This window comes from Pleurodeles waltl, chromosome 6 (genome assembly GCF_031143425.1).
Source record: "Pleurodeles waltl isolate 20211129_DDA chromosome 6, aPleWal1.hap1.20221129, whole genome shotgun sequence".
NCBI lineage: Eukaryota > Metazoa > Chordata > Amphibia > Caudata > Salamandridae > Pleurodeles > Pleurodeles waltl.
In genome coordinates this window covers 1,327,986,795-1,328,002,809 of record NC_090445.1, presented here as the reverse complement: position 1 = coordinate 1,328,002,809, position 16,015 = coordinate 1,327,986,795, and the positions used below count along the sequence as shown (strand labels likewise).

The window sequence follows — 16,015 nt, the reverse complement described above, 5'->3', positions numbered from 1 at the left end:
CCCTCCTGCACACCCAGAACCACTAAGGCAACACATATCGTAAGTGAGTGTGTGCTGTGCTGCCCTCAAGCGCTCATCCACCTCAGAGCAACTAACCGCCCAAACGCGGGCCATCAGGGGGGACAGGACGTCCCCAGATGGGCCTCTGCGGTCTTCCGGGCCCAGCGTCTCAGGTCCTCCCACCTCTTTCTCTACTGGGAATGGACCCCTAGGGTCCGCAATTGCTTGACGATGGCACGCCAAATCCCCTTCTTCTGATGGGCGCTGACCTGCATGGGTGACACAGACAGAAGGGAATAGTCATATAGAGTGGCATCACAGGGACAGCAGTGGACATCACACATCTCATGACCACACTCACATGTCATCAATCCACGGAGGCTCAGATTTCTTACCTTTTTCTGAACTCCAGTCACACTGCCTCGTACCATGCCCCCATCCCCATACACACCACTTCCAGACAGGGCAGTCACATTGGCCTCACCTGCTGCTGTGGTGCCCCATACAAATGTGCAAAGAGGGGTAGGATCCCCTCTACAAGCTTCTCCAATTCCCCCTGGGTGAAGACTGGGGCCCTATCGCCTCTGAGTCAGAACACAGCAGCACACACAGAGGATGTCTTCTGTGCACGACTGTCAAGAGTGAAGTGAGCAAGAACACATGAAATGGCAGTCAGGGCGGACATCACCATCAATGCCGGTGGCCATCACCATTGGCTGCTGTCTCCCAGAGGCAACCATGTTAACCAATAAGGAGTTCCACTGCAGTTTAGACTGCCTACGGCCATGACGTGTTACACCGGTGGGATGAGCTCACTTCCATCTGTCCAGTGCATGCAGGACAAGCATCTGCCATTCTACATGTCCAATGTGTATTGAGGGTGCATAGCAGGTGCATCCTGGGTGACATTTGGTGAACTGTGAACAGCTCTACTACGTGTACACAGTCAATGCTGCACATAATGATTTCAGCTCCCTCCTATTTGGTGGTACGGTGGAAGATTGAGGATGTGGAATGCTCCGGTGTACAGGCCCCTAGTTGACCTTGCCACCCTGGAAGAGCGACACATCATACAGACCTATCGTCTGAACTGTCAGACTATCATGGAGCTGGTGACCCAGTTGGAGCCGGATTTATTGCCTGCCATTCGTCATCCCAATGCCATCCCTCCCACAGTATAGGTGTTGTCAGTCCTCCAATTCCTTCTCATGTCATATGTGCCCTGCTACAAAATATGAGCAGCTACATCAGATTTCCAAATCGTCATGATGTGGCCACTGTAAAAGCTGCCTTCTATGATCTGGCACATGTCCCTCATGTGATAGGGGCCATAAATGGCAACTACCTTTCCATGGTGCCACCCAGGAGATGTGAACAAGTGTATAGAGACCGTAAAAACGTCTATTCCACCAATGTGCAGGTAGTGTGTCTGGATGAAAGCCAGGTTCCCTAGGTCTGTGCATGACTTCTACATTCTGTGGAACAGCACCGTCCCACACATGATGGCACCACTCCAGACGGCCGGGCCTGGCTCACAGGTATGTATCCCTACATATGTGTGCTCCTCTGATCTCAACATTCTTCACAACCTGTACTACACCCTCCTGGTCTTGACATTGGTCTTACCTCTGTGCACACAGGTGACTCTGACTATCCCAATCTTCCCTGGCTACTGATACCCGTGAGGCATCCGACTACAGCTGTGGAATACAGTTGCAATGAGGCCCACGGTAGGACAAGACAGGTGGTTGAGAGGACCCTTGGCCTGCTGAAGGCCAGATTCCGATGTCTGCACATCTCCAGAGGCGCCCTACTCTACACACAACAGAAAGTGTGCCAGATCATTGTTGGTTGCTGCATACTACACAATTTGGCCCTACGATGTTGCAACCCATTGCTGGATGCAGAGGAGGGGGGTAGCTGTACCAGTGACAGATGATGGGGACTGATGATGAGGATGCAGCTGCCTACAGAGCAGAGCTGATACAACACTACTTCCACTGAGATACAGGTATGTTGAATGGTTTGTCCTGTTACATGCTGTCTGTAATGACAGGAGATACTGGAGCTCTGACTCTGGGTGGGTTGGGGGGTTACATGTGGCCATGTGTTGGGTACTTACTGTGCGCAGGTCAATGATCATCTCATCCAGTTGTTGTGTTACTGTACTTGTGCAACTATGTGCAGGACCACTGTTCCCTGAACTGCCAGATTCAGTGCAACATGTGAGCTACACTAGGTGGTTTCCTCTGTGTTGCATCCTGGCCTGGGCTACGACATTGGGAGGCGGTTTAACATCACTGTTGGTGGCAGCTTCCACTGCCTAACGTGTGGCTCTGTTTGCTGTGAGGGAGGGACCATAGGGGTGGTGTGTCTTGGGAATGTGGTTTTGTTGTGGTCCTATGAGACTTGCCATCTCAGCCTTGGCATTCTGTAGTTATAATGCATGTGTGTAGATTTGGCATATGTGACGGCTATAGTGATTGTTGTCCCTGTCTTGTTCTACTTTCAGTTACATTGTTGTCCTTGCTACATATTGCTCCCCCTCTGTCACACATACATTTGCAGGAAATCTGGTTAACTGTTGCACATGTGATGGCAGTATATGTTGTACTCATGACAATAAAGACGTAGGCAGTAACTGTGCTCAATGGTGTTTATTTGCAAGGGGTGATGAGTGGGGTGATGCCGGGTGAGAGCATCGGAGTACTTGGCCCAGCTGTGGGTAGTCATGGTCCAATATGGTGGCCATGAGAGAACGGAGTGATGAAAGTGGACAGTCAACAGGGTGTCTCAGTGACACACAACGGAGAATGTTCAGGAAGGGGTCACTTCCTGGCATTGGTCCTGGTCTTGGCATCAGTTCAGGATGTCTGGTTGGACGTCCTCGCTTGCTTGGGGGTTCATCGGCTACAGGGGAAGGGGTGCTGGTGTCCTGCGGGCCCTGTGGCAAGGCCTCCATTCCACTAACTGCCGCTGACAAGGAGGGCTCAGATGGGATGTGGCTAATGGAAGGGGCCTGCTGGTGGGAGATGGACTCACGCAGGATGGTAGTGAGTTCCTTCAGCACCCCTGCCATGGAGGCCATGGTGGCATTGTGGGTCTGCAACTGCTAAATGGCCTCATGATGGTATTCACTCTGCATGCTCTGGATCTCCTATACAGTGGCGAAGATCCAGCCCATGGTGTCCTGAGTTTGGTGGAATGCACCCAGGATTTGGGTGAGGGCCTCCTGGGCAGCTCTGACCCTTGGACCACTGCTCCCCTCTCACTGCCCCTAACCCCCTGAGCCTGTGCCCCAGGCACAGTGTGCCCACTTTCACTAGCACCAGGCCCTTCATCGTGTAGGGTGTCTGCCCCTGACTCTGGCCCCTGTACTGTGGGGCACACTTCTGATTGTGATGTCCCTGGGTCACAGGTTTGAGGTGAAGGGGCTGGCTGGGGTGTTGTAGGCACATGGGAGGGGGCGTCCAGGGAGGGGCTGCTGGGAGTGTACTGTCCAGTTGCCCCAGGTGGCCCAGGCAACTTGTTCCCATCCAGACATCCACTGGGGCATTCATCCGGGGGAGGTCTGTCTGGCCCTGGCATCCTCTGCTGGGTGGCAGTGGCAGGGTTACCTGTGGATGGAAAGAGGAAGAGTTTGTATGTGAATGTGTAGTTGCCATTTTCATGGTGTGGTGCATGCAGTGGCTCGAAATGCTTCCCAATGATGGCAAAGACAGCTGCAGCACTGCAGACATTGAATTGGGTATGGGGTCTGTGCCATGGTGGGTTGGTGGTGCCATGGTGGGATGTTGGGTGACATTGCTGTCACTGCTATGTGTTGAGAGGCAGTTATAGCAAGCAGTAGGTATGGGCTGTGACATGGTTGTGCAGGCAGGTCTTCCACTGTGAAGTGAAACAGTGAATTTTGGCTGTGTGAGGTATGATGCATTGTGGGAGTTGTGGTTGTTCATATTTGATTGTTATCCGTGCATTAGGGGGGACTGTGTGGGGATGGTGCGAGAGGGGTGGTGTGGCATGCAGGGGAGGGATGTGGGGTGATTGTGTGGATGCAGTGGTGTTGGATTGGGGATAGGTGAGTTGGGGTGGTGGGTAGGCATGCTGGGTAGGACTGGTTGGTGCGGGGGGGGGGAATGTTGACTTACCAGTGTTGAGACCTCCTTTGATACCAGTGAGGCCCTCCGGATGCATGATTTCCAAGATGTTCTCCTCCCAGGATGTTAAGTCAAGGGGCTGGAGGCAGGGGTCCACCGCCAGTCTTGTTGAGGGTGATCTGGTGCCTGGACGCCATGGAACGGACCTTCCCCCTGATGTCGTTCCACCTCTTCCTGATAATCCTCCCTTGTGCTTGGATAGTTGCCGACTGAATTGACCCCGACGACGATCCTCTGTCATAACTCCTTTTTCCTACCAATGATGTTTGCTGGACCTGGACTCCCATCAGTTGTGGCTCTACTCTGACGATCCCATCCACCATGACCTGCAACTCATTGTCTGTGATGCCTGAGTGCTTCTGGCGTGACATGTTGTGCGTGTGTGTGTGTTGGGGGGGAGCTATGTAGGTAAGGTGCAGTGCAGACTGATTGGTGGTGTGGGGGTGTTTGGATGTGGATGCTGGTTGGTTGTGGTGGTGGTGTATGCAAAGTGTGCAATGTGCAGGTGTTTGTCATCAATGGGGTGTGCTTCGTGGCTCGTGTCTCTGTGTCTGGTCGTGGTAGTCGCAAGGGATTGTGGGTGTGTGGCGGGGTTGTTATATGGTACCGTGAGCAGGTGTGTGTGATGTATGTAGGTGTTTCAGGTGTGGGGAATTTGAACTATCCAATGTGGTGTTGGCTACTGTTAGTGGTGCCTTTTTGTACCACAGCGGGGCAGTCTGCCGCAGGTTTACTGGTGTGCATGTTCCGCTGTGCTGAAGACGGACTCGTAATTGGGTGGTCGGAATGGGCTTGGCGTGACGGGCTCAGCGGTTGGGCAGTCACTATTTCGTCATCTGCCGGCCTGGCGATGTTGGTATTGTGGCTGTATTTGGTCGGTCTGGTCTTTGTGACTCATAATATGACGGTTGCGTTTCCGCAACCGCTGGCGGTATGGTGGCTGCACTTCGCATGGCGGTCTTGCCCGAAACCCGCCAAAGTCGTAATGAGGGCCTTTGTTTATAAATAAAAAATATATATTTTTCATGCTTGTTAAACCAAACTACCTGACATAAAAAAATATACATAACATGGCCATATCACAGTCAAACAAAGTAATCTACGTGTTATGGTGGTTGTTTTTACATAGCGCTTTGGTCCTTAGTCCCTGCAATTTGTAAGCACAGTTAACCATTGGTGTTATTATTACCCAGTAATATGATACTCATTTTATTGATCTCTGAAGGGTAAAAGGTTTAGCTGAGGTTCCTGAGATTCAAACTCACCTTCTGGTGACAACACGTAAATAGCAAGCACTTATGCCATTGAGACATGTTGCCTTTAGCCTCAATGCTAAGTATGTCCTGGTACCTCAGAAATGGTAATATTTGACCAAAATCTATCATCTGTATATTTTCACTGGTGATATACTACCGTATATTATGACAACATATTTATTTTGATTTAACATTAAATATGTCATGTTATTGACCGTGCAACACAGTATCAATGCCAGTGTGGATTGCTCAAACATTTTCTAAAAGATAACCACACTACCTCTCTGCACAAGAATCATCCGGGCCTCCGTACAGCCATGACAACAGCGCCAGTGTTCTGCCACAATTCTGCAGCTCTGAAGGACCTTTGATCCATTTCTAGAGGAGAAAGACAATGGAAGTCACACTTTTGAGAGCCTGAGCAAAATTACTTTAGCTTCTTTTCCTTTCTCCCCAAAACGGAGCTACATTAAGCGCAATAAACTAAAATAGAAATTACTAGTTAATCACTGTTTTTTCAGTTCAGGATTCAATCCTTTTGTTAATGGATTGCAGCACGGGCTGTAGTTTGATTTAACAGACTCCTAAAACTACATTTTGTTTAGGAGTTTTGGTGTGCAGCATTTGGCCAAAGACCTGAAATTAATATACAGCCCTCTTGATTTTCAATTGTGAGACTAATGTTCACGAGGAGGAGCCTTCTCCTCTAACACCGACAAAGTCTGTAAATAATGAACTGCTGTACATTATATTCCTCAAAAACTCTGGTTAAACAGAAATTCTCCCTTCCATGAGTTGATGTGTTGCCACTGGTCCCGCGAAGCCATCACAATGTGGGCTACCAACACTGGATTAGGCTAGCAAATGTGGGAAACACTTTTATTTCACAAGCTAAGGCTATTGATGTCAGAACACTTACAACAGTACAAATGTATGCAATGCATGTATGGAGGAAAAAGCTGAGAGATTGCAGCGAAATAGAGGTGCCTTCACCCTTAGCTATCTCCAAGCTTAAAAAACTGCACTTTAACCCAAACACCAAGTCAGATATTAGCGGGCAAGTAATAACCGCCTCTTTTTGGTAGAGGGGTTCTGGATAAAAGTGCTGCTGTGCTGCTACCAGCAGCTGTCAATGCAGAATTTGGGAGCTTAGAGACAGGAATAACCAAGCCGTATGCCTGCTGTGACACATAACGAACGATGCATGGGTCCCAAAAGATGAAGTTTTCAGCAACTAAAGTCCACTCCAAGTGCTCTTCAGATGTCCAAGTCTATGTCCACAAGAACATGGGTACCTTTGATGGTACTACCGCTTTAATCTATTCCTGGGGAACTTGCTCTAGTCCTGTCTTCCGTTAATTCCCACACACTTAAGCTTGGTTCCATCCTTCATCTAACCTTCTTTATGCCGACCACTGGGTGCTAATCAGCCGGGCAAAAGTTGGGCTACAACATCCCCGGAACGCCACCCAAAAATACTCAACAAATGGTTCGACAATCAACATCAAGAAAACTAAAATCATGAACTGTTCAAGAAAAATGAGAGGTAAACTCAGCTTGTTTTCTAGGCTCCACCAATGTTGAAGAAGTCAACAAACACAAATACCTTAAGCTCAAATCTGACAAGGAGAGCTTCAAGCCCCAAAAAATAGAGACGAAAAGGAAAGGGCTTGCAGTGGCAGCAGGGTTAAGGGCTTTATCCAGAAACTTGAATGGGCAGTCATACATCCCCATTTGAGTAACAGCAAGGGCAAAAATGGTGCCCACTGTGGCATACGGAAGCTAAGCCCTTTGGGGCAGTGACTCAAAAATCCTAGACGGCACGATTGTAAGAATCTACAGGAAAATCTTTCAACTCCCTAGACACATATCACCAGCTCAAATAAGGCTGTAATTTTGACTAGTTAAACAGTCAGTTGCCAGGAGCGCCGCTTTCATCAACATATGCAATAGGTTCAAGTCCGCCAATCAGAAAACCATAAACTATAATGTGTGACCGGAAATAACCAACAAATCCCACTGAGTGGCCAGAGGCTAACTGAAAAGATCAACTGACTCACCTGGACTAGCACAGCTGTGGTCCACTTCGCCAAGCCCTGATGTCTTCATAAAAGTTGCCAAGAAAGCAATGAAAGTGGTATCATCCCTAAAAGGCCGGGCATCACTTGAGAAGTGTGCTCATGTTTGGATGGTGCTCAACAGATACACCCATCCTAAAGCCAGAGTAATAACGGTGCGAGGCATTCAGTTATAAGTTAAAAGGCAACTTTTTGAAATATTGCCTTGGCATCCTACTTTCACAAACACGCGGCCCCATCGCTCAGGGCAGAAGGAGAGGCCGCCTGTAGGCTGTGCGGTCACCCAAAGCAGGACACAATCTTTGCTATGTGCCTCTACAGGTCCACGTTAAGCCTCTGCCGCTGTTGGCTGCAGCCTTTTTGGATTCAGGCTAGGATGCGCTCCTGCAGACAAGCAATACTAGCCTGCCCAAACTCTGGAGACCCGCGAGTAGTCTCTCAAACAGTAAAGCATCTCCAGGGAGTCATCAGTGCATTAGGAGAGGCATCTGCTCCATCAATACAAAACTGCTAGCCCCAAAACACTTGCCACTCCCCAGGACGGGAGTGATACCTCCTCCAGCAATCCAGTCAAACTGCCTAAAATACCGAGCTAGGCACCAGGGAATCATCAGGACAGCATGGCAGCAAGGCAATCACCCTCATCTGCGGTGTCAACATAGCACTCAAAATAAGCCCTCCTCCTTAAACAAGCACTTTACTCTAGCACTAGCACTACACATGCTCTCCTCTTTACACAAGCACTTTACTCCTGCACTAGCTTACGACCTTAAGCATGGACATGTCTACAAGCATGGACACGATCACACAAACCTAGCCCCTACCCAATGTCCGACTTCGAAACAAATAGTCTATCAGACAAACTCCACAGAATGCATGTATTGACAACGTCCGTAGTGGGGCCATACATGGTCGCAAGCACAGAAAACAACAGCTCATTTGACACATTTGCTACGTTGTTTGCAAACTACATAAGTAGGACTGTTTTAACATTTTAACCTGAAGACGGTCATGATTACGTTTCTTTAAAAATTCTATGGAAGACCATTCTTATAGTATTATTCATGCTGTATGTTTTATATTGTAATGATTTTAACTAACCAAACAATACAGTATTTTCTTTTCTTCCTTCTGATGGTACCACCTGAACCACAATCATTAGCCCAGGAAAAGTGTTCACTACGGCAGTGTTACCACAATAAATCACTAGCAGAAAGTCTTCCTACATACATATAGTAAAACCTGTGGTAAAAATATAGTAAAACCTGTGTTAATGCATAGCCTATATTTAAAGGTGAAAAAAACACTTATGGGTAAGCCGGGAACACAAGACCACAGTACAGTCACTGGGCTGGTAGCCTGGATTTTTGTGGATTTTAGTTTGCTTTCTACATAAGGACCAACAAGGTGAGCTGCTGGAAATTGCTTAAATTTTTTACAAGAAAAAACACCCTGTTTGGTCCTGGAAGACACTCCGCTTACCACAAAAAAGCTTTACAATCAAGGATTTTATCCACTGCCAGAAACCAAACCCCCATTTTTTTTAGCCTGACGGGCTAAGAATAAGAGCAAATTGCAACCACCAGCAGGGGAGAGCAACATTATTAGCCTAGGGTTGGATCCTGAAAATTATAAATTTTCTCAAATACATTGTCTAAGTGCTTTCCGGGCTTGATCATGAAAACCCACCTCGATTTAAAAACAGTTACCCAACTTGCTCTCCCCAGGGAAATGCCAAGATCCGTGAACTGGTTGTTATGCATTTAACCTCCCAGATTTGCAGAATTGTACAGAAACATTTCACTCTATCAGTATTTCTCTGCAGTCACTTTTTAAAATCAGCTATCGGTTTTTATCCACATTCATTTTCGTTTTTATTTAGAAAAATGTAAGCAAAGACCAAAATGGCCATTCACAAATGTTACCCACACTTGTGTGTACATGTACATATGTAACTTACTCTACAATTTGAGTGCTTTTACACTCAGATTTTGTGAATAGCCAAAAGTGATAAAGTAACTCAATATTAAAAGAGTTACCAATTTCCACACCCTTAATAAGGATGCGGAGACATGTTTAAAAGTGTAATTTACTACTGCTAAAAGTAGAAAGTCCAGCACCCGCACGCTAACCTCTGATACTGCAACATCATCCCACAGAAAATCAAGGCAACAGGGACTTACAAAAACACACATAGAAAAAACGTTAATTTAAATTATTTAAAATAGCTTAAATTATGAATAAAAATAGTTTAATGTTGAAAATCTGTTAACATGTTTTGAGTTCATAAATTAATGTAACATTCATTTTTATTACAATATAAATGAACTCATTTTAAACACTTCTAGATATCACTTTTAATAATTAAATATAATAAAAACATCACTTAATGTGGGAATTTCTTTTATAATTTAAACTTCAGAAAAACAATTATACTTTAATATATTTGTATTAATTAAATATTCAAGTCAACATTAAATCACGAGTGCTGTAGATTTGTTCCTTTATTCTACATTAAAAATAATTACATAAAATTAATTAACAATAGCATAATTACATATTTATCATAAAGTTTAATCAACTTTTTTAAATTTTACTCTAGGGAGATCTCAACCCCGAAAGTAATGCTTCCTTATAGTAAAGTATATGGAAAAGTAAAACAAAGTTTAACTGGGGAAAAAAAAAACTTACCAAGTGATAAGTTTGCAAACAGGGATGCAGACCTTCACTCAAACAAGTGAACAACGTGGTGTGGTAAATGCACTGTTAGTCAACCTCTATTTGATATGTTAACAGTCTTCATGCTCTATCAGTGATTCAGCGAATTATATTCAACCAGTAACTTTGAAATGAAATATGTCCCAATTAGTTATTTTTCCAGTACCCACTCCACATCAATTATTTAATTAATAACGAAGCCACTGGAAAGACAGTAGCCCATTTGATAGTTACTCTGCTAGCGAACATCCACTACTGAACACAAGAGCAGGATGTTTGTTAGTCCTCAATACAGCAGATGCTCAATTTAAAGTTAGATGTATTTATCCACTGAGAGTTAAAGCTGTGATCCTTAAATATATTAAGACATGCACTGTTTGTGAATGATTCTTACCTTCTTCAATAGATTTTAGCTCCGCATTCTGCAGGTACTCCAGTGTGGCCTTCTCTGGTTTCGACAAGAACCAGTCGGTATTAGCAACCATTATACCAGCTACAGCGGCTCCCAGAGCACCTAAGCCGATCGTCCAGAGGACCATGGTGATGAATTCCAGGTCCAGGAACATACATGCGTCTATGAAAAATGAAAAGAGGGAGAAGGCGATGAATGGAACTGTAAGATATCTTAAAGACTTAACAGATGTACAGTACTGACAGGCAAACCATGTCCATCCCAAATGTATTTTCATCCTCACTTATGATTTAAGGCACACAGATTTAAAATTAGAATTATTATAGAAATTATCATAAATACTAACGTTTTTCAGAAGTCCATCCCTCTATCAAGTTACAAGAGGGGTGAGCACATGTTAATTTAGGCCATGGAGGCAGAACAAAAGAAGGCTGAGACAGAGACAGCCTTGGAGGAGAGAAAAATGTAGCTGGCTCATCAACTGAGACTTAAGGAGCTGCACATCAAGGCCAGACAGGCAGGGTCCAGCAGTGATGGTGACAGCGTACCTACAGTGCCCTCTGGAGACAAGAGGGTCCCCATTCTTAAAGGTCTGGTACCTGACTTTGTTGTGCGAGATGACACTGACAAATGGCTTGAAGCTTATGAGGTAGCTTCGCAGATGCATAGGGCCACTGAGGAGGATTGAGGCTCTAGTCTCTGGAAGCATATCCCCAGAGAGGGGCGGGACCCTACTGCCACTAGAAAAGGGAAATAGGATGAGGTATCTACCCCTATGTAGGGAACCCTTGTCAGGAAATATGGTCTCAGCCCTGAAAAGTATAGGCAAAAGTTCAAGGACAGTAAGAAGCTGGCCCATCAGTCCTGGGTGGATTGTGTAGATTCCTTCTGAAAGGCACTGGATGGCTGTGCGAAGGGCAGTGATGTGAAGGATCAAAAGGGGCTGTATAACTTGGTTACAAGAGAGTGCATGTTCAGTCTTTGTTTTGCAGTTCTGCGCCAACACCTTATAGATAGTAAGATTACTGACCCTAGGGAGCTTGCTAAGGAGGTGGACTGGTGGCTCAGCACCAGGGTCCGTAAGAAGGTATCTGGAAGGGGGGAGGAGGGTTACCACCAGAAAATGAAAGGGGGGGGCGACAAACATAAAAACAAGGAGGTCTCTAAAGGTCTTCTAAATAGTTCAATTGATCAGGACTCCCACCCTTACCTGAGCAGATGAAGAAATGGTTCCCTTACAAAAAGTCCTCAGGGAAAGCACCCCCAAAGTCCTATGGTGCCAACACGTGGGCACTACAAGAGGGATGCCAAGTGTCCCAAGTGGGCACAGCATCCCAGGGGTGGGCAGATACCAGGGCTGGCTAGTGTAGTGCATGGGGAGGAGATTGCCCCAGAGGTTGTGGGGTTAGTTCAGAGGTTACCCTAGTGTTCCTGAGTGATGGAGAGTTGGTGACATGGGCTCACATGCCTAATACAAAAAAGTATAGGCAATGGGTCACCATCAATGGGAAGACGGAGGAAGCTCGAAGAGACACTGGATTCAGCATGACATCTATCAGATGCCATCTGGTGACCTCAGAGCAGGCAGTCCTTAATTCATCCCACCAGGTTACAGTAGTTAATGACAGCCATGACAGTCACTATCCAGTGGCTCTGTTCCCCTTTGAGTTGGGGGAGGGGGTCTCAGGGTTCCGTAAGGGTGGCTGTGAGTCTGTCCATACCTGTGGATTGTCCACTTGGCAATGAGCCCGAGCATACCATTTGGAAAGAGATGGAGCTCAGGTCCCACCTGGAGATGTTAGGTTTGCCTAAGTGAGTGTGCCTGACCACACAGCCCATAACTGCCCAAGAGGGTAGTCAGGAGTACCTTGAGCCTGGAAGAATGGCCCAGGTGCCAGCCAAAACAAGGAAGGGCAAGGGGGGTGGGAAACTCACTCCTGAAACTCCCACAGTCCGTGAGGAGGATGAGCCTGAGGGTCATTCGGCGGAACCTACAGGGGAAAACATTGCTGCCCTGAACAACCTATCAGGACTGATCAATTGGCAGAAGGAAGGGGTCCCATCTGGGAGGAGTCCCGCAAAGCACAGAAGGAGAGCCCTACTCTAGAGGGCCTACAGCGGTAGGCCAAGGCCAAGCAGCTGGCGGCATTTCGGGTGATCAACTGATCTACTGGAAGAATTGTCTCCTATATAGTGAGCCTAAGGTTCCTGAGCATAGTGCAACCCGTGTGTTGGTGGTATAGGACCTTCTTATTGAAGCTTGCTCATGATGTTCCCCTGGCAGGTCATCTAGAACAGGACAAGACGTTTGAAAGTCTTCTCACCCACATGTATTGTTCCCAGATGAGGATGGCCTCAGATGCATTTTGCAGGCCATATCCTACCTGCCAGTCCAGTGGTAAGTCAGGAGAGAAGAGCAAGCTCCCTTTCAGCCATTTCCTGTCATTGGCACTGCCTGTGAAAGGGAGGGCATCAACATTATTGGGCCTTTCGATTGCAAGGCAGCCCAGGACAACAGGTTCATCCTGGTCTAGATGGACCATGCCATCGGGTACCCGGAGGCTATCCCTCTGAGGACAGTAACTGCCCCTGCAGTTCCCATGCACTGATGGGGATAGTTAACCCAAGTGGGGTTCCTCAAAGAGGTGGTATCTGACCGGAGACTCACTTCATGTCTGCATACATGAAGTCCATGTGAAAGGAGTGTGAGGTAACCCAGAAGTGTTCCACACACTACCATACCCAAACTGAGAGGTTCAACAAGACCCTGAAAGGCATGATCAGGGTCGTCTTTGAGGCGGAAATGGGACATCTTCTTGCCATTCCTGCTGTTTGTGTAGGGAAGGTACCACAGAAAGGGGATGGATTCTGTACGGGAATTCTGAGCGAGGACCTCTCAGTTTGGTGAAGGAGGGTTGAGAGCAAGCTACCAGGAAAGCCCCCCAAGATGTGGTCAGCTACATGCTGGCATTCCATACACAAATGAAGCAGTTCTGGAAGAAAGGGAAGGAGAATCTAGAAGCCTGCCAGGAGTTCATGAAAGCGGTGCTACAACTAGAAGGCTGCTCTGGTTAATTTTCAGCTTGGCCAAAAAGTGTGGGTGGCAGACCCTGTGGAGCAGTAAACCCTGAAACAAAGCTGGGGTGGGCCCTATGAAGTGAAAGAATGCAAGAGTGGGGTTACCTACATGGTAACCCTCTGGATCATGAGGAACCCTTCAAGGTAGGCCTCAAAAACCACACAAATGTTACCAGACTTGGAGGTCTAGTGACTTGAATAATCTACTTGACCGAACTGTAATGAGCTTGACACATAAACTGGTCTCAAACTATGGGATCCTCTGCAAATATTTTATTGAGTCATCTATTTATTCTTTATCAATTGTGAGAGCACCTTAAAACATGTTAGTTCAGCATGCCTGCGGTACAAAAACTATTCTGCTTGATTTAATAGACCAAACCTTTGTGCATTGTGAAATAAAAATCTAGCACACATAAAGGGTACACATGACACCTTCCTTGCCTCTTGGTTCATCAATAGAATTGTTATCAGGACAGGGGAAGGAATGTTTCTAAATTCATGTTTAAAAACGTTCACTTTTAATAGATATATTAATAACGCATTATGTGGTTGTGCGTTGTCATTTACCGACAGCTCATTTCCATTACAATGGTCACAAACTTTCCCAACGACATGCTATTTTACTGATAAAACTACACAGCTTACAAATGATAATGGTGAAATTGGATTTCAGCAAATATTTATCATTTGCACACCACCAACTAAAGTGTTCTGATTTGTTGTGATCACAATAAAACATTACACATTATACTAAAAAAGTGTTTTCCCAACTACTGAAATATATGTTGAAATATTTGTACAGTTCATTTCTAAACTAATTAAATGAGTTAGAAAACAACTGACATCCTGAAGCCTTTCATTTCATACACCACGAATGTCAGACAGTTCATGTTACTTTTCTTTCTCAGACTGCAGTTTTCTCAGACTGCAGTTAGATGATTTTGCAAACACAATCTCTATGATAAAATAAGGAACTATTTTTAAGAAGACAAACTGATATTTCACCTCTGTGTTTGAGTGCAGAGCAATTGTAACACAAGTTAAAGGCATCTTTATTGCTCTTTCAAATTTCTTAATTAAAAGAATATCCATTCATTGTCAGATCTGCCAGAGCAGCCAGTATTCCCTAATAATAGCCCACCCTGATGACATCTGACTCACAATAGCCACAAGGCCTTCTTTAAGGGTTTTGCATGTCACTCACATCAAACCCCACTTTGAGAGGTCCAGGTAACTGTGTTTCTGGTGACAGATGATGGGGTAGGAGGAGAGTGACTCTCTCTCCCACTTCCTTTCTTCCAAGAAGCAGGATGGGTCACTGGAGGGTGTCAGCCTTTCACTACCCTGACCCTAGAACAACATAGGGGCTACTGGCAATTGCTGGGGCAGTGTGCCTCCATCTTCTCCCTTACCTCAGGACTCACAACATGGTGTACCCATGACATCCATACTGGGGCCAGTATGCCTTTGAAGAGTAAAATCTACAGGCTATCTGATAAGATGAAAGCTATCATAAAGACGGAAGTCTCCAAAATGCTGGAACTAAGGGTCATAGAGCCCTCAAAGAGTCCTTGTTCCAGTCCAGTGTTGCTGGTCCCCAAGGCTGCCACTCCAAATGTCATCACCAAACTCCAGTTCTGCGTGGATTACTGTGGGGTTCAATACAGACACTCAGACTAACGCACACCCTATCCCCTGAGCTGATAAGCCCATAGATCACTTGGGAGTTTCCAAGATCCTCATGACGTTTGAGTTAACGTGTGGGTACTGGCAAATTACCTTGACTGAGAGGGCCAAGGAGAGGTCTGTGTTCTCTACCCCAGAAGGCTACTTCCAGTTCCAGGTGATGCCCTTCAGGTTGAAGAACACCCCAGTCACCTTCCAGACAACCAGGTTCTGGCTGAATTGGTGAACTTCAGTGTTGCCTGCCTAGATGACAGTGCAGTCTTTAGTTCTAGCGTAGCTCGGAGAACCACCTGTGCCAACTCAGAGAAGTGCTTTAGGGTCTGCAGGGAGCAGTCCTGGCTCTCAAACCAGTAAGTTTCAGATAGGTCACGGTTCAGTGGACAACTTCGGTCAACAAGTGGAAGAAGGCAAGGTGCGGCCCTCTAGGTCAAACCCCAAACCATTCTGAGTTGGGAATCCCCTAAGACGCAGATGGAGATGAGGGACTTGCTGGGCCTCATCGGCTATTACAGGAGATGTGTCGAGGGGTATGGCACCCCTTGACCTCATGAACAGAACTGACCTCCAAAAAACAGCCCAGATAGGTGATCCCGATGGAGGCGTGCCAGAACGCGTTTGACACCCTGA

General features: G+C 46.4%; 1 protein-coding gene across 3 annotated transcripts in view; it reads right to left on the bottom strand.

The window, feature by feature from the left end:
• PRXL2A (peroxiredoxin like 2A) overlaps positions 1-16,015 on the bottom strand; it is a 156,103-nt gene that overhangs the window by 52,144 nt on the left and 87,944 nt on the right. For all 3 annotated transcript variants that reach the window (XM_069240646.1, XM_069240647.1, XM_069240645.1), the window contains exons 2-3: positions 10,604-10,783; positions 5,694-5,791 (exon numbers count right to left, since the gene is read on the bottom strand). In XM_069240646.1, the coding sequence (XP_069096747.1) occupies positions 5,694-5,791; positions 10,604-10,775 (270 nt within the window). In that variant the 5' untranslated portion in view covers positions 10,776-10,783. The remainder of the gene's footprint in view (positions 1-5,693; positions 5,792-10,603; positions 10,784-16,015) is intronic.